The sequence below is a fragment of the Procambarus clarkii genome, chromosome 20, assembly GCF_040958095.1.
Source record: "Procambarus clarkii isolate CNS0578487 chromosome 20, FALCON_Pclarkii_2.0, whole genome shotgun sequence".
NCBI lineage: Eukaryota > Metazoa > Arthropoda > Malacostraca > Decapoda > Cambaridae > Procambarus > Procambarus clarkii.
The window spans coordinates 25,410,526-25,437,915 of NC_091169.1; the positions used below are offsets into that span (position 1 = coordinate 25,410,526).

At 35.2% G+C, this 27,390-nt stretch overlaps 2 protein-coding genes across 5 annotated transcripts in view; one reads left to right on the forward strand and one right to left on the reverse strand.

Moving 5' to 3' along the window:
• Nucleotides 1-22,961, forward strand: part of LOC123755423 (Ecdysteroid phosphate phosphatase) — a 55,950-nt gene extending 32,989 nt beyond the window's left edge. For 3 of the 4 annotated variants that reach the window (XM_045738070.2, XM_045738069.2, XM_045738072.2), the window contains one exon: nucleotides 14,032-22,961. In XM_045738070.2, the coding sequence (XP_045594026.1) occupies nucleotides 14,032-14,160 (129 nt within the window). In that variant the 3' untranslated portion in view covers nucleotides 14,161-22,961. Of the gene's footprint in view, nucleotides 1-4,624; nucleotides 5,068-14,031 lie in introns of those variants that run through there. The other variant, XM_045738071.2, reaches the window with a different exon arrangement.
• Nucleotides 22,962-23,439: 478 nt separating this feature from the next.
• Cad74A (cadherin 74A) overlaps nucleotides 23,440-27,390 on the reverse strand; it is a 53,124-nt gene continuing 49,173 nt past the window's right edge. Inside the window, exons 34-35 of the mRNA XM_045738068.2 lie at nucleotides 25,764-25,878; nucleotides 23,440-25,540 (exon numbers count right to left, since the gene is read on the reverse strand). Of these exons, the coding sequence (XP_045594024.1) occupies nucleotides 25,166-25,540; nucleotides 25,764-25,878 (490 nt within the window). The 3' untranslated portion in view covers nucleotides 23,440-25,165. The remainder of the gene's footprint in view (nucleotides 25,541-25,763; nucleotides 25,879-27,390) is intronic.

The window sequence follows — 27,390 nt, forward strand, 5'->3', positions numbered from 1 at the left end:
AGCTGGGTCTCGCTCCACTCTAGCCACTGACTGGTAAGCACTATTGCATAGTGATTGTGCTGCCCTGGCTCTCCACACTATAAGCTATAAAGTCCTTACTTACAATACAGAAACAGATTTGAGGGTATGGTTAACGGCATACCAATAGTATTGAAGTTATACAAGAATTGAAAGAGTAGTATAAATTAAGCATTGAAAGTAATGAAACACTTCTCTGGTGGGCCACTCAGAAGCTCCCCAAGCATTGGAGCTACCTAGCCTGGTAGAATTATACCAGGACTGTGAGACCCACCCGAGCCTATCGGGAGGGAGGGTGAGGGAAGGAACAATGAAATTTTGTTTTTACTTGGATCATATGATTGTACATTGAGTTGTGTCAAGACTTCCTGTTGACCTGGGTAATTGGTCCCACCGTATTTAATTTTTTTAACATGGTTAGTATCTTTTCTTGTTACTTTTTTTTTGTACTGATGAGAAGTACTTTTGTTAGTACTTCTCATTATGCCATAATCTCTTATGTACACTTGCAACACTAATGTGAGCTCTACTCACAGAGCTGACCTTGCTTTACTCTTCCACTTACTCCTCACCTCTCCTCTACCCCTAGCACTAGGACTGACTGACTAGGTTAGTCAGTCAAGTGGCTGACCATGCCCCTCAGGGCTCTGGCAAACATCTGGTTGTGGATGACGAAGGTGCTAGGGTTGGTGTCACTGTTGCTTCAGATTTGTTTGGTAGTTGCCTAATTGCCAAATATTCTCTGAGGAAGTCTTGGATGTTTTTGTGAAACACCCATTTTTATGAGAAATTAGCCTCCACCAGTGGGATAATCTTTTGACTCCCTCATGTGCTTCCTGCTCTTTAGAGAGGGAGCAGGTTGGTGTGAAATGGCACTTGCTCACAGTGGCCAGAAACTGTTACAGAAGTCTTTTGGGGCTCTAAGTGCAAGTACATAAAAGTGCATTATAATAATCAGAATAAACACAAACCCATAAGTTAATTAACACATAGTACATGGATATAAATAAATAATTGAAGAGTGTCCATTGCATCATCTGCTGCCTTCCATTAGTTGTGAGCTGTTATATTTGGTTGTTCACTAAGGTAAGATTCATTGTTTCACATGGCTATGATCATGCAGTCATGCAGTGCAACATACTTTTGTACCCTCTAGCATCTTTTTGCACTACCACTTACAGGAGGTGTCCAAGATGTGCCTTACATAAGTTGTCCTCCATTTACCCAGCTAGCTTGCCCCCCTCCCATCTTTACCCTTTACCCTCTCTGCCTCTTAACCCATCTACTTCTTACCCCCCCCCTCCCACCTCCCCACCCCCTCTGCACCTTACCACCTCCACCCTATACCCCTCTTCACCCCCACCCTCCATCAAGTAAATATAAAAAGCACTTCTCTGAGTAGAATCATCCTGTTGTTCCCAGTCTTTTCTATCTTCTCATATCTTCCCTGTACCTAGAATATATAATTTAAATCGGGAAACATGTGGAGCAGTCCAGATTTGAGATGCCTACATATGTACATGGTGTTGCCACCCGATGAGTGTCATTGATTTTGACCAGAATAGTAAAGAAGCAGCTAACAAGCTCTGATGTGGCAGTCACTTGTGATCCCAAGGGAGGATTTAGAAGGGTTTATTCTTCTTCTTTCTTTTTTCAAGTTATCTGTTTGGGGTTTGACTGGATTTAGCTTTTCTTTAGTGACTATTACCTTCAATGACCCCCGAAGGGCATTTGAAACATTTCTTGTAGCACTGTTGTCATTGTGCGTAACTGTGTATGACACTTGTTATAAAACAAAACTATCTTGTCTTAGGAAGCGACTAAATGAGTGTTCAGAAAGTTTTTCATATTAACTCAAACCTTATTTTTATTAAACAGTACAGTACAGTATTTTGCACTTATTTAAGTTCCTGGTAAATTTACCCAAATGGGTTCAGATTATAATTTTTTTATGGTGAACATAATTTTACTGGAAGAGACTCCTTTGTATGCACAGTATAATGTACAGTATATATATATTCGCACATAAATTGATAGGTATATAGATATGTAAGCATACATAGATATACTGTATTGTACACACACATGGCTCATTAGATAATTAAAGATATAGAAATATACCTGTTTCCTATGGTTGCTTCAGAAGATAAGAATCCACTTTACCATAGACAGGGTTCATTAAGAGTCTGGCACTGGAACCATGGTGATCTTTTTAAACATATCTGCAGGATCATAAAAAGTGCCAGGAAAGCATTGAAAAAAAATTGAATTCAGCTCAGAACCATCATTAGTATTTCCATAAAGACTCAAAGCACTATCAAATCCTCATTTGATATCACAGATGACTATTAAAAGATGCATCAAACATCTCATCAATTTAAGAGCAACAAAGTATGTACAGTACCAGTATTTAATTATATTGTTTTCATTTATATATCTGCTACACCAAATACCTGTAGTATATACTTTAAATAGTTCTAAATCCTAATTAAGCCAATTGTGTATACTGCTGTTTTTAGTATTAAAGACGTGGATAATAAACATTTCATTCACCTGAACACTAAGAGACTCAAACTGACTCCACGACGGGGAAACAAACTCTATCCACTATATCATTAACAACCTTATTAAGGAAAGTTCCAGAAGCGACTAATCGCTACCCAGATGGAATTTTAGACTTCAGGCTGGGCAGAAGCACAAAGGAATTAGTGATCCACTCCCACATCATATAAATTTGATAGGAGAGCATTGGTTTATATCATTCCTTATCATGTTTCCTATAAAGTACTTGTGTGTACATCATTATCTGAGGCCTAATTTTACTGTGCAATCAAAGGTGTTAGCTGAGAAATAAGGCTTGGAATCAAAATGAAAAGATCCTTTTCTCTTGGTCCTACACATTGTCTTGTGGGCAGTTTTTGTATTTGTTTGGGGGAAAAATGTGACATTATCTGGGTGCAGGTGCATTAACTCTGGGCTGACATAGGTGCTGCCACCTATTAGTAGTGAAGGTGATGTGCTAGTCTGAAGCATCACTTGCTCACTTGTGATTACAATTAATGATTTTGTAGTGCTTTTGAGTTTATATGTTTTTATCTGTTTTTATCTGATGGAAATTTTTGGCTGGATTGAACTTTTCTCCAGTATCTCTGTAGCACTTTACATAATTGTGCAGACAAATTTGATAAGCTCTCTGGAACACCAGTGCCTGAATAACATCCTGCCTGTACTGTATATATCAGAGTAGATTCTTACTTTAGGAAGTACTGTAATCTAATCTGCAGAGAATAGAGCTTTTCATATTGACTTAAAGTGGAATTTTCCTCCTTTTACATTGCTTTTCTTTTACTTTTCTTGGGAAGAGACCGTACGGTGGCTCACTGAAGCTATCTTGTTGAGATTGCTCCATGCTAGAAGGTAATATTAGCCACGGAAGTTCTGTTTGACCTATCAGGACCAACGCCAGAACTTGGCTCCTTAAGTCCAGCCAACCTGCAGTTTACCCTCATGTCCATGATGTTCATAGATACAGGTAAGCTGCTCTTGCAGCAGTCTTTGCTAACTTGCTAACATGTCCTGGGCTGATATTCGGGCACGAGGGTTTTGGTGGTCTAACAGGGTCGCAATGGGCCGGTATTTAATTAATGCTTCCAAGCCTCCTCATGCCAGTGTTGCATTAGGTCATTTCTCTCAGAGAGTTCTCTCTTCTTCGTCTTGAGTACCTGCAGAGTCTTCTCCTCACTGGTAAGTCCCTTGTTTTTCTTCTCCATGGTTAGTTAGCTTCAGGAGCCATAAGGGGCTTCCCCAGAAAACCAGCGCTGTATGTAATGAAATGCCTCTTTCTGGATGAGCCCGGTGGCTTCCAGATTTTTTCCTCCCTTTCAAATTTGTGGGTTGGTGTGTGTATTCTTCACATCTGCACCAGAATTGGCTTGAAAGGCTGTGGAAGACCTGGAGCTCCAGCTCTTTTTTTCCAGACTGGTGTTAGGTTGGTATTAAGAAGCTCTTGGTAATTTTAGAGTGATTAGATCGTTTTTTTACCTTGTTTAGGAAATTCATTTGGCAGTTTTGAGGCTTTGCTGTCTTTGAACCCAGCAGAAGTGATTTGTATTGGTTCACTGACTTGTCTGGATGCTATCTCAGTGGGGTGGCAGTGTCACCCGCCAAGTTCTGGCTCTGGTTCCCAGAAGGCCAAACAAAATTTCGCTGCTGATGTGACGTGGTATTTGGGAGCCATCTCAGCGTGATAGCTTCAGGGATCGACTGGGGCTCTTCCAGAAAAAGGCATTTCATTACATAAAACACTGGTTTTTGTTACATAATTCAAATTTGTTATGGATGCTTCTGGGATTAATATGAAGTGGATGTTATATAATTCTTCATCATATTATTCTTTATATATACAGTATATCCAATTTGTTATGGTAAATGTTAGGGACATATTTATTAGATGAATTGTACCGATAAGCCTAAACGTTAAAAATAATTTCAGTGATACTGTATACAAATGCTCTCATTATTAATCATAAGAAAATTCAGGGGCATATTTCATAAATTTGTAGTCCATGTTGGATGGTGAGTGTATAACATCCTCTTGTGATCACAGATCCCGTATTGCTCCACAAGTGCTGTATTGGAATGGCCGTCGGGTCACTGGTCTCTTGTACAGCCAGTCTTGCCTGTCTCCAATACTGGACAAGCTCATTATGACTGGAGGATCCTCTTGTATTGATTGGAAACTTGAAGGTTTAGAATCTTCTTTGCTTAAAAGATTTTCTGTGGCTGATAACGTAGCATGTACGACCAGCTGTGGTCTCCCTGCTCTTGGGCTACCATTGCTTTTACAAATTTTATTACTTTTTGTGGGTGATGGAGTGGATCTCACTCAGTTCTTTGATTGTTATGCTTACGAGCCATTGCATCATAATATACATAAACTGCAGTAATTACAAATACTGTATACAATACTACAGTATCGCATCTAAGTGCAAACAATATTAATCACCAGCGAAACATCACATCACATCCAAATTTTTTTATAACCTTTTGAGTTAAAATAAATAAATATATATATATATATATATATATATATATATATATATATATATATATATATATATATATATATATATATATATAATATGTCGTACCTAGTAGCCAGAACGCACTTCTCAGCTTACTATGCAAGGCCCAATTTGCCTAATAAGCCAAGTTTTCATGAATTAATGTTTTTTCGACAACCTAACCTACCTAACCTAACCTAATCTAACTTTTTCGGCTACTTAACCTAACCTAACCTATAAAGATAGGTTAGGTTAGGTTAGGTAGGGTTGGTTAGGTTCGGTCATATATCTATGTTAATTTTTACTCCAATAAAAAAAATTGACCTCATACATAATGAAATGGGTAGCTTTATCATTTCATAAGAAAAAAATTAGAGAAAATATATTAATTCAGTAAAACTTGGCTTATTAGTCAAATCGGGCCTTGCATAGTAGGCTGAGAAGTGCGTTCTGGCTACTAGGTACGACACATACATACATACATACATATATATATATATATATATATATATATATATATATATATATGTCGTACCTAATAGCCAGAACGCACTTCTCAGCCTACTATTCAAGGCCCGATTTGCCTAATAAGCCAAGTTTTCCTGAATTAATGTTTTTTCGTCTACCTAACCTACCTAACCTAACCTAACCTAGCTTTTTTTGGCTACCTAACCTAACCTTACCTATAAATATAGGTTAGGTTAGGTTAGGTAGGGTTGGTTAGGTTCGGTCATATATCTTCGTTAATTTTAACTCCAATAAATAAAAATTGACCTCATACATAGAGAAAAGGGTTGCTTTATCATTTCATAAGAAAAAAATTATAGTAAATATATTAATTCAGGAAAACTTGGCTTATTAGGCAAATCGGGCCTTGAATAGTAGGCTGAGAAGTGAGTTCTGGCTACTAGGTACGACATATATATATATATATATATATATATATATATATATATATATATATATATATATATATGTATATATATATATATATATATATATATATATATATATATATATATATATATATATATATATATATATATATATATATATATATATATATATATATAAATAAATAAATTGCGTGTGTGTGTGTTTTAACCGAAATATAGACTGCATACTGTACTATACTATTATTTTCAACAATGTTGTTATTTTCTCCATATTTTATAGTTCACAGTGGATTTTGAAGAATATGATTTTTGTGTTTGCAACAGCAGCATTTTCACACTAACATTTACATTTAGGTAAAGGTTTATACTAATGCTAACAGTAGGCATGGACACAATAGAAGATGTATGCTTGTAATACATTCACTGGATAATTCCAGTGTGCTTGGCAATGAATGGTAGCACTGTAGGTACTTACAACCAGTGATGTGATGTTTTGCTGGTTATACTTCAAATAATGGCAGATACTGCACAGTGCTGTATCTTATTTATCATGTCAGTTTGGTGATTAAAAATCACTGAACTTTTTAATAATTAATCAATTGCTAAGTTTTGCTATGTGACAGTAGCTTTTATGATATGTATGCCTGGTTCTCAGTGATTCACCGATTGATTATTTGGTTTCTGGTTTACTCTGAAGTTAGTGGCTGATTTTTTTAAGGACGGTTAACACTGGCTGCTTAGTTGTTGACAGTAGTAAATTGAATTTTTGAGTTGGTAATAATTGCAAACTAAATTAAGTGCATGGTCATTAGCAATACTGTGCAGTATTTAACATATACCTTATTTTTTAACAAGATTTTACATTGAATGTTATGAATGAGCCTGACAATAGATTCCTTGGATTGTTTGCAAATGTATATGTGATATATGAGCACACGTCATGAAAATACACAGTACGGTACGTGTATCATACAACCTTTTAAATGACCACACATTTAGACAGATGGAAATAAGGTTAACTCCACTAGAGCATTCAGGTGTAGAGATTAAGTCACAATAACATGGATGAAAACAAACATTCCAACTCACACACATGAAAGGAAAATTAAGATGTTTTGGCTCCTTCTCAAGTCAAAACTTGCCTTACCATCTTTCTTGCCTTGTAATGGCTTCCTCATCTTTCATTCATATTGTAGTTTCAACTTGATATGGGTCTAGGATGAATTGAAATGTCATCGGTTTCCTTTCATTTCATGTGTGGGTTGGGTTAGCATTCAGATATTTTATGTCTGATTATAAAAAATAGGATTATTTACAGTTTTATTTAGTTTATATTTTAATAATTTAAATTTATTTCTTTATATCACATTTTAATCATTTGTGTTTTTTAATTAATTAACCTTCATATTAAATATTGGATTCTGTGGCCATTAATTGATATCATACTGTATTTATCCTCTGCTTTTATATTATAAGTATTTCAGGACATTCGACACAATTATTACATTTTATTGAGATTATTAAATATGTAACTTGTGTAGTATTATTGGGGTAGGTATTTATTTAGACAGTATTGCAATTATTATTACTTTATATTTCTCATGTAGTTGCTCTTAGTATTGATGAGATCACTGTTTCAGTTCCAAGAGCCTGAGAAATTATTGAATTTTGTCTGTCATCCTAGAAGCAAGAAGAGCAGAATGCCATTGTTGAGGTTTCAATATTTTTCCTGAAGCATTTACACCAGTAGTATAAAACATACTACATGCATTTTTGTGGTTCATTAATTATATTTATTAATTATACAAAAGAGTCTACATTGCTAGTGTACAGGAATGCTAACAAAATGTTGTGAACTTAGTTTATTACATATAGTGGTGATCACATGCAAATGTGAGCCTAAAATTTGTGCAATAAATTTTGTCTTGCGCAATAAATTTAATCTAAACCACTTCCTAATTAGACTTTGAATATCTGTCTATCATTATTTTTTCATAATTCTGAATATAATTTTTAATGACTCGTATTAAGTTTTCATGCCTATTTATCCACGTGAATAGCATTTGGAAGCAAAGAAATATTGAATTCTATAAAAAAAAAATTGTTTTTGTTCATTATGTGAAGATGAAAATGAGAATTGCATACTTTATGATAAGATATACTGTACAGTGGTACCTCTGGTTACGAACGTTCCTGTTTACGAACTTTTCAGGTTACGAGCACGATTTGTTCGGAAAATTTGAATCGGGATACAAACTTTGCATCAAGATACGAGGTTGTTTATACGCATACGGCCAACCTAGCGCGTGGTGGCACTGCAATCGCGCCTCAGTTTACCAGTGCCTCACGCCCAGTGACTATCCCGCCTGAATTCTTCACAAGAATTTACAGTTTTTGTCGTATTTTTGGCCATTTGAGCATAAAAGTTGTTATTGTATATCTTGCCATGGGTCCCAAGAAAGCCAGCGGAAAGCCAGCGGTCCCTTGAACCAGTGGTTCAAGGCAAGCAATCACATGTGAGAATGACCATAGAGGAAAAACAAGAGATCATTCGTAAGCATGAAAATGGTACTCGTGTTGTTGAACTAGCTAGGCAGTACAACAAATCTTCGGGGGAGGAAGAGGAGGCAGTAGAGAATGTCCCTTCCTCATTAATTAAGAAAATGTGTGCAGTATCGGAAGGACTGCAAAGTTTTGCTGAAAAGAATCGTCCAGATAAAGCTGTAGTAGGCCATTGCATTGATCTTTTTAATGACAATGTGATGCCTCACTACAGACAAGTGTTGCAAAGAAGGAAAAAACACTCTTCAATGGAACATTTCCTTGTGAGAAAAGTGAGAATATCAAGCAGTGAGCCACAACCAGGACTTAGTGGTATGCAGGCAAAACGTGCCAGAGAGTGCACTCCAGAGAAATCTTCTCTGCCTGATGTTATATTGGAAGGGACTCCCCTTCCAAACAGTAACACCTTTCCTCCTCCCTCCTCCTCACCATCTTCCATATGTCAACAGCAGTCATGAGCAAGGGTAAGTAATAACTTGAACATACTTTTGTAAGGAAGATTTGGGTGAATTAGGTATAAGATTTACTTTGAAGTGAAGTTTTTGGAGAGTCAGGAATGGATTAATTCATTTCCCATTATTTCTTATGGGGAAATTTGCTTCGGTTTACAAATTTTTGGGTTACGAACAGTCTCCAGGAACGGATTAAATTCTTAAACCGAGGTACCCCTGTACACTGTATTGTCTATTATATTTCCAAGTACGCATGATATAAATACCGTTTAGTGGAATACATCAGGTTGTCATTAGTAATAACATCACTAAAAGAAATTTGTGAACTTCAGTAACTATGGTATATTAAATATATTGTTATGACCAAACCATAGAAAAATTATTATACTTTTACCAATACGGCTTTTTCTCTTGTCCAGTTTTTTTTCGAGACTTTAACATCTATGATCTATCTCTAGATTTGTTAAATTAAAAATAAATAAAACTTTATTGTTTATTACCTGTGGTTAATTTTGTCACAGTATGCAGCAAAATTTCAGTTGAGAGTAGTAGCCTGAACCTTGCTAGCTTGGAGATTCCCATGCATATAACAGTAACTGCTACCACTGTACAGGTTAGATTTGGTTAGCATAACACCAAACTTGTGTCCTCAAGTGATTATCAAAGTTGATAATGCAATGAAAGTACAGTATACAAAAGAGGGAATGGTAAAATCATATTATTAACTGTTTTGCTCAAGATTCTCCCTTATGTAGCTTTTGTTAAAGATTAAATTAAACAACTATTCTTATCAATCAGTCTTTGGTGAGACTTGGTAAGTGAAGGTGCTACATATAGCAGTAAAGCATTAATTATTCAGTAATTGAATAATAATTTAGAAGTCTTTTTCTGAGAGAGCCCCTTCAGTAACTCTCCAAGCTAACTGCTGGTACCGCACAACTTTACGGAGATTCACTAGCCTCTGTGACCCACCCTTGCCGACCTTGAGTCAGGTACCTAATTTTCATCGAGCCTTCATTAATTTCATTACCTTTTGGTACCTAATTTTCATCAAGCAATTGCTTGTTTTGTTGCAATTGTGCTTTCTGGTAGGGCTTTTTCTCAATTTTGGATTGATCACTGATCCCCACAACCCCTGCCCCTTTCCTCACCTTGCAGAAAGAGCTTGATTGTAGTCTTAGCTCCCAAAGCTCCCAGTAAGCTCCCAGTAAGCAAGGGTAAATCACAGAGGTCTGGTGTATCTTCCTGAAGCTTGGACAGTGCTTGCTCGGGAAGCTGGTGATGGCTCCACCAGAAAAGGGTATTTCATTGCATTCAACATTTGATTTAAAAAAACACACATGCTAAAAAATATTACCCCTTGCTACATTGTTTTAAGTTAATGCATTTCTCAAGATGTATATTGAATATCAGGGTGCAATAATTATTTCTGTGTTTTATGTAAATGACTTGAGTCATTTTGTTACTTGTAATTTAAAAATTAAATTAAATTAAGCATACAAAACATTATAACTCACACATTGTGCATTGAAAATTCACCACTTTCATTTGTAATGTCAACATTCCCCTCATACTTATTTGTGGACGCATCTTATAACCCAGCAGTAGTTTTAGAACATTTTGTTGATGCCGTAATGCAAAAATATAATTGTACAAGTTCGTAACTGTATATCTGCAGAAACGTGTTATATGGTACAATGTAGAAGCAGGGTGACTGTTTATTATATAATAGGCAGTTCATTTATTTATTTTAAATTGTTTATTTCATATTACTGACTTTTAAATTTTCATTCTTATGTTTTAATTATTTGTTAGTGGAAAGCTTAATGTTACTCTCATTGTTTATAACAATACAAATAACCTACTTACAGTATAAGAGTGTGCTAATTCTCTTGCACAACTAACTCTTGATTTCCATGCACAAGTACAGGAACATGAAGCATGACAAATATATTCCTTTCTCTTATATTTATTGTTAATGGAATGACCTGTGTAAAAATTAATACATGTGAATTGTTGTAAGTAAATTTTGTGGGCTATTTTGTGTGTTAAAAATTGATGTTTCATGCAAATTCTATAATACAGTAGTTCTCTTCAATTCTTCCTGTGATTGAAGATCCATTATTATATAATATGTATATGTATATTAGACAGACAAGTTCAAGTTCAAGTATGTTTATTGAGACAAGAAAAAATACATCTCAAAGGGATAAAGTAGCTTAGGCTATTTCTACCCCCCCCTATGAGAGACATGGGAGAGTGGACTGTTTCTGTATTTCATGATTAATGTTACAAGTGAAATAGAACGATTGAAATAATTGAATTTTAAGAGCCATGGACACATGCAATATTAGTACATGTTCTAGCACTAAAATATTGCAGCTTTGTTTTAACTTACCTAATTATAAAACATGTTTGTAACCTTGCAAGATTTCTGTAATTGACTGTTTGCTATAAACTAAGGCAGTTACAGTACTGTGGTTAAGTGATCACATCACTCTAATGTCATGGGTTAAACTGCATGTTTATAGAAAGCAGTTAAATGTATTAGAGCAAAATGCATGTATTGCTAACATGCATGATACTTATCATTCCTTGTAGCTCCTTTTTTCCTCTCAGATATATTAACATAATTTAGGTACAGTGATTATTTTTCATTATTGAATTCATCACTGTTAGCTGTAATGGGGAATTTTTCTTGTTGTGTGTTGGGTTTTGCTAAAAATAGCTTTTGTGTGTGCAATTGCTAAATAAACTCATCGCATTCTTTCTATACGGCTCTTTGACAGTAAATTCATAAAATTAACATGCCGAGGATCTCGTAGTGTTCTTGACTCACAATCACGGATCCTGGATTTGATTCTTGGGGTGGGAATAAATGGTTGGGCACATTTCCTTTCACTGAATGCCGCTGTTCACATGGCAGTAAATTACACAGAACACAGCAACTGTTGTGGAGGGTGTATCCTGGAGAGGGTCAGTAGCTCAACCTTGGGGGAACCTCGATGAAATCCTAAAGTATACATATATATTCTGTATACTGTAATATATATGCACAGGTTTCATGTCCCTGATAAAATGTATTAGAGGTGCTGCTAATTTTGATGGCCCTCATAGTTGTGCAAACATGCCGGGAGACCAGTGCTAAGGCATCTTTTTTAAGTTATTCTCTTACCTTTTATGCATAGTAAAATCTTATTAAATTTTATTTTAAAATAAACGTTTAGCACTGTAATACATAGTTGCATTTACTTTACTAGACTGCTGCCTGTACTATAATGAAAAATTAGTTAACATACTACAGTACTGTACAAGGATGAGTCAGATGAAAGTGAGATCAGCACGTACCTATAATGAAGAGGGCCAGTGATGAGCATTTTTGTATTTCTCCACATTGTTTTTGCCATGTGATAAATTTACACTAGAAGCAAATCCCATACTATGTTTCTTAGCCTCATTCATAACACAATCTGAAACCTTTGGAAAGTTTGATGATTAGTACTGTATATGCATTTTTTATTTGATCTTACTCCTCTCACTGAAATGGGAAGTGGGAAATGTTTCTGGCTAGGGTACAAATTGGTTATACATGATTAACTCATTGGGCATTTAATGGAGCAGATAAATGTACCCTACTGTCAGATCTGCATTGTTCTCCTATTAGTCATTTGCCTTGTAGGATGTGCTAGTGTTTAGGATTTTGAATTTTACTTTCCTACTATTGCTTTGTATTATATACCCCTCGATAATATCCTTGTTGAATCTGACTCCTTTGACATGGCTCATCTTGTATGTTTGTTCATTGTTGAACAAACATACAAGATGATGTTGTTGTTAAAGATTCGCTACCTGGAACAAGAAGTTCCGAGTAACACGGGCTATGGTGAGCCCATAGATTTTGTCTCTCATATTGGCATTGTGAATTATGTCCCGCATCTCTTGAATATCCTGTAGCACAGTGCTATATACCCATTCTGACTTGGCACCTTCTTTTCTTAATTTTTTTTTTTTTAAGACAGGCAGATTGTGTGGCATTTTTGTATGTACTGTAAATGTAATTAGTTTGCTTGTACAGGAATGATCAAGAAGCTAGGATGGCAAGTCCAGGTACTGTATGTGTAAGATGTCCAAAGCATACAAAAATTACTATATTTAATGAATGCTGTCCCTGGACCCAGGGTCTCAACTCTGTAATAATAATACTGTAATACAAAAACTGGATTTAAAATAATTTATGACAACTACTGTAGTTCACTTCAGTTTGTTTGTGTTGCTTCTTAAATGTATTTTATGTGCATGGATCTTTTTATCGGTACAGTAATTGAATGCATCGCAGTGCCATTTCAACAATCGTCTATATACAGAGAATGTCAATATAACTATCCTAAACAAAGTAATCCAACCAACAAATATGAAAAGAGAGGAAACTTGTGACATTTCAAACCGAAACATCATTAATTTCCTTTCTTTTCGTGTGTGTGTGTGTGTGTTTTTGGGTATTAACTGGCTGTATTATACAACTGCCAAGCTTTAACAAAGAATATAGTACAGTAATTGTTTTTCCTTTCAGTGAAGTTTATCTCAAATGTTTTTGCTATTCATGTAGTGTTTGTTTATACAGTACTGCCATAAGGAGATACACTGCTGGCAGAAATGCATCCATGGCTCTACATGTTACAAAAACTTTTATCTGTACCAAAGGAAATGTTTCATCTACTGTAATAGTATTGTTGTAGTTTTTATTTATATATATATATATATATATATATATATATATATATATATATATATATATATATATATATATATATATATATATATATATATATATATATATATATATACAGTATATATATATATATATATATATGAATATATATATATGAGAGTATAAAAAGTAAATCCTTCCATTTCTTTTATGTAGTGCTGCAACTAATAATAATAATATGGTAGCACCCTTTATGTGTCGTTAGTAATTCCAGTCTTCTCAGTTGATAGTTTTTTGTTTTTTTGTTAACTTCAACCTTAACCTCCCAACAGATCCCCTACTGCTCATTTGCTTTTGCTGCTCAGGAGACTAAGGGCAGCTGGTCCTTGCAAGAGCCACCATTCCCACCTGCCACCCACTCTGCTAATATGCGATATGATTGGAGGATCCTGGTTGCATAGCTGTCTCCGTCCCTACCTTCCCAGTGTGAAGTGTGATGTGACCAGAAGTAAAAGACCTTTATCCCTTAGTGTTATTAATATTCATGTGCTGTTGGATGCATGAAATACAGTTTTCTGTAGGTAAGTGAAAATGGAATTTATTGAAATGAATTGTATAACATACGGTATACAAAATAAAGAAATAATTATCATGTAGAGTTGGAAAAATGCTGTATGTAGGCTTTTGATGGTATAAGATAAATTGACAGCCTGTTATGGAATCTGTGCTTTATGATGTAAATTGTCTAGACAGACTTCACAAAAAGTATTCAGTGAATTTCTATGCTTAGATAAAGTTACTAGTAATGTATTAAAGTATTTCCACAACACACTTTGTATAATGCGTCACACATGTTACATCTCCTGTGCGATATATTCAAATCTAGAACATTAGACAAGTTCAGTTTTTATTATTTTTTATTTTACTCAGAAAGCATCTCATCACAGCAGTTTGCGCAATTTAAAACAAAATTATTATAATTTTGTTATATAAATAAACTCTACATAACATTATTTAAAAACATGATCCATTGTTGAAATAAATTAGGTAATTTTCAGTTCTTGGGGATGAAGCATATTTTTCTTTGTATCTACTTAGATTTTAAACACTACTTATTTTTTTTCAGTAGGGAATACGTGGGATTTGTTATCAATTTTAAATTTGCATCGAGACCATAAGACACTTGATGCTTGGGAGTGTTTTATTACTGTGTTACTCTCATTCTCCTTTCTGTTCTTGTTATCTCTTATGTGCACATTTGTTCAACTCATGTGAATGTTTCTACCCTTACATACACATTCTCCCTTTACATGTACGTTTCTTCCCTATGTATCCATTTCTTCCCTTATACCTTGTAATGGTTCCTTAGATCAATGTTCCCATGGCCAGTCTCTGACCAAGCCTCTTTGTTGGTGGTTTGGTCAACCATTGTTGGATGCAGGTGTTCGCAGCCTTATGTATGAATCACAGGCTAGTTGATCAGCCTGTGATTCATTGGAGGAGTTTATCAAGTTTTCTCTCGAACACTGTGAGAGGTCAGCCAGCTATGCTCCCCTTATGGATAGAGGGAGAGTGTTGAAAAATCTTGTGCCATTGTGCCCTTATCTGCACATTTCCTCCCTTACATACACATTTCTCCCCTACACGCACATTTCTCCCCTACATGCACATTTCTACCCTACATGCATGTTTTTTCCCGATATGTGCATTTCTCCTCGTGTGTGCATGTTTCTCCCCAAGTATGTGTTTCACCTTTTATGTGTGCATTTCTACCTTTGCTTTCTTTCACACCTTTACTTCCATCCTTGAAGCTAAACAAACATGTAGACTTGATTTTATACAATAGTTTAAGCTAGTAGTTTGAATTCTGTAACATGAAGGTATGAAGTGGGTTAGAAGCTGAAATATTCGAGAGATTCTCCATGCACTACTCTGCTTTGAATGCAAATGAAAGTGACATAATATAGGTAGAGAGAGATAGTATATTTTTATAAATCTAGATGCTTTAACATTGTAAGTTGCATAATGCTTTATCTGGTTCAGTGCAAAACTAATTTTATATGTGATTAGAGATATAAGAAACCTCTGAACTTCTAGTAACTTAGGCACTATTATTAAACTTATAAAATGATCTTAATAGTTTCCAGCACAATGTGCTCTTTTCCAACCTTTTGATTTACTTAATCTTGGTTCTAATTTCTGCTAGTGTGATAAGTTCAATTTGTAACGTTTAGAATTCGCTTTTGTCAGCTAAGGACTAACAAGCTTATACTCGGGCTTCTTTCTCACTTTATTCTCGAGCCTTGGTGGTTCTGTTAAGACATTTTTAATATATATTGGGATATGGGATAGGGCTGATAATGCTGTCCTGTATTTTATTTCACCTTCACCCCAGGTACTGTATGTTTAATACAGTATATATAACAAATCCTAGAGAATGAGAAGTTTGAGTATAACTAGCATTTTGACATATATATATGCTGTAAATCATTGTTATACATTATACATTAATAACCTCTCACAAGAAAAAAATACTATTGAATGTGATAAAGTAACTATCTGTTAAAATTATAATTTGTATTTACCCACCGTATTGTTTATGTTAAACGTAATATTGTTTATAATTGTTAACAATATATTGTTATTGCCATAATATTTTGCAAGTGTTATCCCACCGTATAATATGGTAGAGGTTGAGGTGTTGGCATCTTTAGACCTGCTCTTCCATATTTCACTGCGTAATCTTTTTCTCCTATTTTATCCATTATTATTATGTATTACACACTACTGTATTATTGGCAACTTATTCTTACTTTTTAAACAAATTGGAAGAGCCCACAGAGGCTCTGTTAAGACTGATAATTAGTGATATATTAATCTAAACTGTATTTTATACAGTGGTTTGATTGCTGGTAAGTAGAAATAATAATTTGATTTTTAATTATGTGAATGTGACTAGAGGTAAGAGTGGAAGCATTATGTACAGTAACATTATATTTGTGGTTGCTGAGCATATGATACACTGTGCTTGGATGTAAAAGATGTTGACCTGGACCAACTGTTTACCATAATATGGTGCTGACTGTCACCACCATAATCTGAGCCAACCATAAACCCTCTCAGCAAAATAGTTTCAATATCTTTATTGCACTTAACACTTTCGTTCGGCGGCGACGCAGTCTGCATCAATAAATAAATTTACAGATGTCTGCTGGTTGCGTCAAAATTTAAAATATGTGTTAAAATTATATTTTTTATCCAATCATTATGGGACCAGCTTTACAATTTCCACCTTTAGATTGTGAACAGTTTGATACCAAATGAACGACGTAGCTCGAAAATTGAGGTCAGAACACTGGAAAGAAAACATATGTTAGTGTGGGTGTGCACGCCCTGGAAACGCCAGGCCCACCTTTGGGTGGGTTGGGGCGTGCGTGTCGGGTGCACGAAAGTGTTTAATATGCTTTTTCACCCAAGTGTTTTATATCTATTCACTATTTATGAAATTAAAACAATATGTAATGAGTATGACTAGATAACTAAAAGAAAAGTATATATACAGTCAAGCTATGCATATTGGTGCATTCCAGTATTCACAGAATACAATTTTAAAAGTAATTTGGGAGTAATAGGGAATGTTTTACAGAAATCTCCCTATGTCCAATTTTTTTTTCAATAAAACTCACATTTTAATATTGCTAATTAATTCCACTACTTGCAATATACAACTATACTGTACTGCATAAAGTGTTCACTCAGTATTGACAAGAGAGGAGTTTAATTACCACTTCCAAGCTATTACGTACTGCAGAAAGTAGATTTATGCACTCACTAATTAATATCTAATATTTCCTGGAGTTCAGCAAGCATTACATTAAATGTCAGTGATGGAGTGATGCAACAGTGTTATGAAAAAGTGCATAAAACAAGGAGAACCCCATACCACCCTTCACTAATTGAACCACAGCTTGCATTTAATAAAATTTGGTGTTAAATACTTGCCTTGTATAAGGCAAATTTCATGCCTTCCAAGTTAACGCATAGCAAGGACTGACTGTACATGTATTAAAAGCGGGTTGTGTTTTAAGTCACTAAGACTTCTACGTGCTTCACCTAAAATTATAAATCTTCATGTTTGTATGTTAGGTTGGTCTAACGTCTCTGAGTAAATGAAGTTTTACTGTATATATAACATTAATAGGTTTCTTTGGAATTTTTTAATTTATATTACAGATTGCAGTTCTAATTCTTTAATTTTCAACTGGGTGGAAAGTTAACGCAAATAATCAGTCGAATACAGTTTTACTAATTGTGAAGCTATTGACTATACTACTGCACAGTTTCTACAATACATCTGTGTGACACAGTGTTCTGATTAATCATCTAAGGCAAGTATGTATAGTACTATCATATGTAAACAATAAAAAGTTATAAATTCACCAAATTATTAAATACAGTACTAATACAGTATTTTATGGATAATTAAAATTCCAATATGATGGATTGATGATTTTGAACTAGTCTGATGAATGTTACCCAAACCAGAGCTCATATGCTCCACACTGGACTTGTATTACCCACCAAGCTCTTGCGGAACTTGTCTCCCACTTTAATGGATTTTTGTGAATTATCTAGTCGAGTAAAATAAAAAATGGGAAATTGATTCATTATTGGTTCTTGTACTTTGGGACATGGTATGCTCCTTAAATGCATGTATAGATACTGATATGACTGTTTCTTGCTTGCTTCATGTGCTTTGGTGCATATACTATTGAGGGTATTGTCTCAAATGCGTCCCGGTTCCTCTATCGTACCTTGTTCAGCTCCCTAATTGAATGTTGTCCTTTGGGCCCTGTGCATGGTGGTTAGTCTCTGTTGGGCTTCACTCTTCTTTTGTTGGTTTGGATATTTTGTAGGGCATCTGGGTTTTCTGGCTTGGTGCTGCTTTGTGGTGGGTGCTTATGGCATCTGCTAGCTGCCCCACTAAATTTTTCATGGTGTTATTTGTGGTCCTGGTAGCTGGAGGCTTGCAAAGGTATTTATTGGGCATCAGTAGGTGTTACCCTGGCATACAGTTACCTTCCATAGCATTGGGTTCGCATGGTGGTTTGAGGTTTATCTCGATCAAGTGTCCTCCAGTTTACTTGGATATTTGTTTGGGCTTGTCCTATGAACTTATCCTTGCTGTGAATTATTCTAGACTTTTAAATTTGCTCCTTTGCTTCATAGCATCTTACAGGATGCTTATGGTTCGTTCTGGTAATTTTCTTTCCTGAAGACTTTGGTCATTGGCCTCTATGGATGCTTGTCTTTCATTCTGGGCTTTACTAGTGCATTCCCTATATAGTGATTTTTGTCCATTAACCCATGTTTCTGTACCCGTCCTTGGGATGCTATCATTCCTACCTCTTGCTTAAATTACCTCAAGCTTGCTTGGGTGGCCTACTCTAATGAAACTGATATTGTGATGGGTTCTGCCATCTGGTGATGGTAGGTGTAACTTTGATTTTTAATTCATACTTCACAGAGCAATAATTGCCATTTCTTATGTTTCTGGTACAATGAGGGGTATAATGTTCAGCTGGGCCCATAGTAGTGGCTTCAGTTAGACTTATTCTCGTCCCTTTCTTAATTTCCTTGACAAGTCAATTTGGAAAACCAATGAGAGCCTGGGGAGTAAATAACAGTCCTCGGTAAACCATATAAACTCTGGTTCGAGGTAATGCTCAATTCACTATTTTCTTGGAAAATATCTTCAGTAGCTCCCTGAGCCAAGCACTGGTCCAGCCAAGCCTTAAAAAAGGGGGAGAAATGAACCAGACCTGAAACTGATCTTAGCCTACCGGGAAATAGGACCAAAATATGACTGTTAGCCTTGCTGTTTGAGGACTGTGTCTGGCTGTGTTGAGTTATTCCCAGGTGGTGTGCCCTCTATTTCTCAGACTGTTTCCTGGTGCTTTAGACCAGGATTTCTGAATGCTTCCAGGCAATGTGCCTGGTTGTTCTCAGGTTGGGCGCCTGAGGGTCCATAATTTTCTTCAGGCAGTGACTTTATTAGCTGTGCTTATGGTTTTGGCAGGGCATTTTTCAGTTTTTATTTGAGATCTGATCCCGCCCTTCCTTCACCGCATAGAGCCACATTATGCTCATGGTTTACGTTAGGCAAAATTTAGTTTCAAGAGGCCTAGTGCACCTCACAAAGGCTTAGCTGGACAAGCACTTAGCTCAGGAAGAAAATGAGGGTGCCACCTGAAAAGGACATTTTATTACATTCAATGTTTGATTATTTTCAATTCAACCATTTATATGATTTCCATCATACAGAATGTCACCATCACTCAGTGGTTGTATAGATTTCCAAATGTTAATAATTTGTAATTTTCAAAACATATAGTGTTATAAGTATTGTAATTTCTTATTACAAACATTTTGTACTGTATATTGCTGTAATATTTTATACAGGTGCACCAAAATATATTAATACTGTACTGTATATGCTCGATAATCAGAATTATATGGGACCCATCCCCTTTCAAGTTAGCCAGACATTTGAGTTAGCCAAATTTTTACCTGACAAGTTCAAAAATTAAACAATTTGAATTTAATTGAATACTTGTTTGGCAGAAATCTCAATACCCTGAATTTTTATGAAGAGTTGAGCTGCCAAAAAACTTTATTCAGATTACCTAAAGATACGGGTTACCAAAATTCAGTTTACCGAGCTCTTACTGTATTAACTTACATTTTACACTTGTTTTTAGATCAAAACATTGTATATCTCCTACTTATATTGTATATCTCCTACTTATATTGTATATCTCCTGCTTTTATCTGGATGGGGTCCTAGGAGTTCTTTTACTCCCCAAGCCCTGCCCAGGGCCAGTTTAATATTTTTGCTGTTAAATTAGTCTTTTGATTATTCTTATTCGTAATAAAGATATCAATGTATAATTTCAATTTCAATAGTAAATGTCTTCATAATTTTTTCCAGTTGGTATTAACTCACTATAAAGGATAATTGAAGAATGTGCAAAACAGTTGTCTTGCTTGAAAATCTGAAGGTATACTGTATTGATATCTCTGTATTTCTTAACTGTATTTGTTGTAATCATGCAAGATATAATGTTTAAGGTACTATACATCCAACATTTGTAATAATGTAAATAAGGAAGCCCAAGAGACAGCTGTTAAGTGGCACACAACCAGTAGGCATATGGGGCAATGCTCCTCTCAGAAAATAAGTCAATAAATAAAAGAGCCATTTAGAGAAATTTGGGCATATTTCTCCCTTTTTTATCTTACATTGTACATTAATGATTACATAAGGTTAAAGCTTATCGTGTAGGGGAACGTCCGTCATATGAAGGCTGAAGATTATACTTTCTACCAACTGACCAGCCGCAGTATATCATTCTCATCCAAATAACATGTGCAAAGGCACATATTTTAACAGGTTTAGACTGAATGGTGGCATTGTTTTTCCATCTATTTATTTTCCAGTTCATATTCTACAGTTTCTTTTATCTTTTGTACTGGTCAAAAAATTTGTAAAGAAATTTAATTTATTCTATGTGGACACACATTACAACTTTAACTATAAATTTTTCATTACATAACATGTTCATGTTCACATTTTGATAAGATTTGTGAAAACATTCTAAGCATTTGTTATCGTGACTAAATGATTGTTGTGCTTCATGATTTTGAAGAGAAAGAGACATGTCAGCAAGTTATGTGATGGGTTGCAACTTTAGTATCATAATTTGCTCTAGATTGCTTACTTTGGCTGCTAGCAAAAGATTAATACTGTAATAAGAGTCACAGCAATTTCCAACGTAAATCAGAATTTTGAAGAAATTCTTTCAAACTGGGAGGAAGAAGTTGTAACTAAAGTATCCCACTGAATAATTAGAAATACTGTACAGTATATGAATCAAGTTTTGAGAAGACTTGGCATTGTTGAGAATGTCAGACATGAAACAATGTGTTAAGGTACAGTATTGTATGTACAGCACAGTATATACCTTAATGTTTATCCAATCTATATTTTACATGCTTAAATATTTTATTGCAACTTTGTGTAATCGCAAATTGAGATTGGCTTTAAAAGGAGAGTTTAGCTGCTTTTAGTTTAATTATCTGATGCTCATAACATCTTCGGTGATCAGCCGGTGTTCAAACCTTCCTGCCTATTGTTTTTATTTTTATTTTACCGCAGCTCCTACTTGCTGAGCGAGCATCAGTAATGGATCATAACCCTTGGATGCTTTCCTTTATCACCCTGCTGTAAGGTCTTATTGTTATAATGGTCATGATATGCCCTACATGTAAGCTCTTACATTTTTCAATATTGAAAAACATTTTCAATCTTTTTTTTTTTTAGCATTTGTTAAGATGCATAGAAACATTTTAAGGAGAAATTTTGATACATACCAGTACGTTAGTACGTACAGTAGTGTAAAACCACACATTTTAATTTTTTGCATATACTTTACCTGTTAAAATTATTTCTATGCATAATACACTAATTTGTTATCAAAATTATTTACATATTAAACTGTCTAGGAATGCAGTAATTAAGTACTGCATTATCACTTTCCTGAGAATTTAGTTTGCAGAATCTTTAATATAAAAACTATGCCAATACCTGTATATATGTGATTTAAAACAAAAATGTTTGCAGTATAATGTGTGTACTTGTGCAGTTCTTTGTCACTTTGTATTGTTGTCTTACAGTATAAAAATGTTATCCCGAGGGGCTAACCAGGGTTAAGAAATGGCTGCCATCCACAAAAAGAGGTTAAAAAAAGATGTAAATCCACTGAGAGAATATCTTAAAATCATAATTGACTAATGGATTTGTTACTGTTATCTATAAACTGTATTTTAATAAGAAAATATAAGTAGATGATATAAAATTATTTAAAGCACTGTACTTCAGTATAAACAGTGTGGATAAAACTGGAAATAAAACTGAAGTTGAAGTGTACTGTATAATGACTAAAGACGAGCGTATTACCTCACCTCTTATCTACATAACTTCTCCATCCATTCAACAAAAAATGAACAAAACCCAACTTTGTGTCCAAGACTTAAGGTGCACTAGGTGTTTTATCTCCTTTTCCCTTCAGCAATGTTTTGGGTTTATGCATTCTAGTCAGTCTTGCATAATAGTATAGATTTAGATACTGGTAAACCATCAAATATTTGAATTTAATAAATAAATTTTTGTGAATCCACCAAAATAAAAATTATAGGTAATTGAATATTTTTTATTATAATAAAACCTCCAGAAATAATACCTTTAGATTTGTATCTAAGCAAATACTAAAGGGTATATTTACTAGAATGTTGAAATTTATTATTGAACTTGTCCCAAAAGATATTTCTTTAGTAACGACGATAAAAGGTGTACTGTAGTTGGTCATTTGATTTTATATGTTAAGAATTATTAATTTACAAATTTTGTTTACTGGTATTATTGTCATTGCTATTGCCCGAAGATTTTAAAAATAGTTATCACAGACCGAGTATAAATGCTGTATATTGTAATTATTTTGACTAAAATGTACGGCCAATACACCAATAACTTTGGTTGTGTTCTATTTAATTTATATAAAGTAGAAACATTTGGTGTTTCTATGTACTCTACTGTAACCTAATTTCCTCCCACATTCTTATTCCAACTTATTAATATTTTTTCCTCTGCAACTCATGATTAGGGTATTAAAATACAAACAATATATTTGTATTTTATCTACACAAAGATTACAACATACAGTACATGTAAATCTGCATATAATGAAAATATAATTATTATTAAATAAGAGTGCTTGGTGAATACAAAATCCACTCAGTTCTATTTATTACAAGATGTATGTAGAATTATGTACACATAATTACACTAAATATTAATTCCTAAAGGAGATTCATTCACAATCTCAATTGACACAATATTGGAATAGTGAAGTGATGAATTATATAAATATAAATGAACAAAGGCACTTAGACAATGGAGTCACCCTACAACAGTTCAATTGTGTTCTAATAGTGTTTATTTCTTGAATATAATCACCTTTTCATGAAATAATGCTACACTGTTTACATATTTGGAAAATATTTTTAATGCATTTGTAGTGTTATTTATCCATATAATTTGGTACAGTAGTTGGTTGTACTAACTACAAGAACTTTAGGTAAATTTATAAAGCAATCAGCATCCATGTTAACACTTTCGCGCTCTCGGCGCTCAAAAAAAAAACAATACCCCAGGTGCTTTCGGCACTTCGCGCGCCTACGCGGTAAGACCGAAAAAGTGTACACTCTTTTGACTGTCCTGACAATAATTGAAGGCGCACGTATTTAAATTTGGTATCACTGTGTTCGCAATGAAATTGTCTATCAGAGCATACCTATAAAATGCCGCCCAAGCATAAGGAGTATCAACACCAAATAAAAAACTATGCAGATCACTCGCCGAGAGCGCCAAACAGCAACAAAATGTTTCCACTTTCTTAATGGTTGCGAAGCCTACAGTTGTCCTACATCGCTAATTTTGGTATCATTGGAATCGCAATAAAATTCTCTACACGGACATATGCATATGAATGTTTAATATAGGTAATTGCCCACCCGCAAGAGTGTGTGAAGTGGAGAGTAGTTAGCCGCGAGCGCACTGGCGAAAACACAGGGGGGAAATCATGCTTGGAAAGTTTATACGTTTCCTGACCCTACTTTTCTATGTACGTATTTCTTTTTTATACCAATGTGTTCGCAATAAAATTTCCTATAAGATGAACTGTATAACATTGGTACAAAGCATGTGTAAGAGAAGCGCCAAATATAGAACCACGTCGCTCAGTATGCGTTCGCGGCAGAAACGAACGCATTGCTTTCGTTCGTTTGATGTTTGTCATGTTTATACTTGTTGAAACATTTTATAATTTGTATGACAGTGATCGCAGTAAAATTCCCTACACAGACATATACATAACACATACAAATATTTCCCACGTGTTGGATATATCAACGGCTAAAGGGAACCCACTGCCACACGCTCGCCACACCCCCAAACATACTTTGTGTATTTTTTTTTTTACTCATAGAAGTTTATGTGATATAATATTCATTCTGGTACCAAAAAATTCGCAAATAAATTCTCTACAAAACAAAAGTATCCCCATCCATTTCGGTTAAAAAGTGGAATTTATAGAAATATTTTTTCGATTGACGAGAAAAGTAGGCAGTTATGCGGAATCGTAAGAAAAACCAGTGACGAGTTATCTCTAATATAAAGCGCGAAAGTGTTAAGACACATGGTATAGCTTTGTCATGTGTGCAGTGTTCTTCACACACTAAAAGTGCATCATTCACCACTCACTGTCATGAAATTATTAGCAGTAAAAGTACATTTTATTTTAATAAAAATGACGCATTATGTTGCCAAGGCATTTTGAATAAGCAGGTCTATCGTTGAGCACTTCTATATGAGACAGTGTCAAGAGGTAGGCCCCGTTCCTGCCACTCATAAACTCTGGGAGGCTCAGAACTCAACACTGATGCAGTAGGCATAGTGCCATTGGAGTGCAGAGCTCCAGGTGGAGGAGGCCCAGGGGGTAACATGATGATAGAACCTGGGGGGAGCACAGGAGTGGTTGAGGGTGGGCTCTCGAGCAGTCTGAGATGCTGCTGGTGGCGCTTTACCCGCCGTCGGTAGCGTGAGTAGAGGCAGCAAACGGAGATGGCAGCCACGGAACCCCCAATGCCTATGAACGCAGCAATCACCAGGACCCACACTTCCACCCAATCCACCTGGCGGGTCTCCCGACGAGGCACACAGCGCTGTGGCAGACATAAAAGGTTACATGTTACACAACAATTCTACATCTAATACTGCACAAGAGAATTTGCATTACATAATAATTGCTATAAAAATATCTAAACAATTGATTTGATTACTGAAATTTAGAATATAAAGGTGTCTAATAATCAACTTGAAGTAGCTTTACATAAATTATTTTCTGCTAAAGCATAATACATTTAACAATTAAAAGACATGATTTACCTCAACTTTTTTTACGGTGTATTTGTGAAAGACCTTCTCCAACTTGTTGTTGTGGGAGGCATCGAGCAGCACCTTTGTGTCATGCATGTTACGTCCCACCAGCTGGAAGCACGACCTGTCACAATACGAACACAAACCATCAGTGTGATTCAACAGACATTTGACATTAAAATCTAGCTGCAGTTTCCAGATCAAATCTATGAAAAAACATTTATTGATGATAAAGTTGCATTTGTTTAAAACATATTCAGGACAATCATGAAGCAATTGAATATAGTACTTTAAATTATATTGGTATGAACCTACTGCAATTTCAGAGGCATTTAAGAACTATAATGTAAATGGTACACACACATTACCTTAACATGTTTGTCTTCAATACAATGGTCTACATAGACCTGTTGTATTTTTATAAATCCAAAAGCTTACTTGAAAACCATCAAAGTAGAAGTTAATTATTACTGTATTTAATATATACTGTAATGTAATTTAATAAGTGTATATATTGAGCATTAATCTTCACCAATAAATAATCTACATCTCGCATTTTAAATTAATTGTGTGTATTATGTTGTATTATAAGGCAGAACCCAAATACACTATATACAGTAACAAGACAAAATTCTTATATTTCTTTAACTTTAGTACAGTTAAATATTTTTATTTGGTACATTTTTATAAATACTGTACAAGCAAACCTGTTTTAAACTATCATTCCTTTTCCCCCCATTCCACTCTTATAAAAATAACATTAAATGTAATGAAAGGCCTCATCTTGCTCAGATGGCTTCCCCCTTACTGAGTCACATGAACCATAAGAGTCCTGTATGGCCTACCAAGGACCAGAACCTGGCCCCCCAATACCAAGAAAATATGCAGAAAGTAAGCAAAGCAATGCAAACAACTGCAAGGTTCACAGAAAGCAAAGCACCAAAACTGCCTGTTGGGCCAAGCTCTAAGTCAGGGCCAGGCTTGGGGAGGAGAACTCCCAGAACCTAATGCAGTTAAATCGAGGTACTCTCTCAAATGATTCATTCAAACCCGAATAATCCACTCTAAACTAATGAATGGCTGCCATCAGGTGACACCCCGGGAGTTCCAAGCTCCCACACTAACAATGAGTCAGGCTGGAACCGATAAATCACGAACGAACGCAACTGGTAGGAGAGGAAATCGGAGCCATTGAGGCCCTACCAGAATGAGGCGTTTCATTAAATTTAACAGTGGTTTTCTGGAAGAGACTCTGGTGGACTCCTGAAGCCAACAACAAAGAGATGGAAAACATGGGACTTGCCAGGGAAGGGGAGAGAGTGACCTTAAAATCCATGACCCCAAGTAGAGGCTCACAATTGTGAACACAGTAGCCAAAGCCGTGAATATGTGAGCAACACAGCTTTGAGGGTAAATTGCAGGCAGGCTACATGTAACAACACTGCAGACAACTCGGGATTAACATTCTCCAGAATAGTGACCAACAAAATCAGAACAGTGTGTCCACTGAAGCAGAGAAGATGGCACAAAGTTAGGTGCGAATCGTTGCACTGGACGCAACATATGACATACTCTGGACTGGACAAACCAAGCAGCAATCCTCAAAGAGACAATCAGCAATCCAAAGGCCAACTAT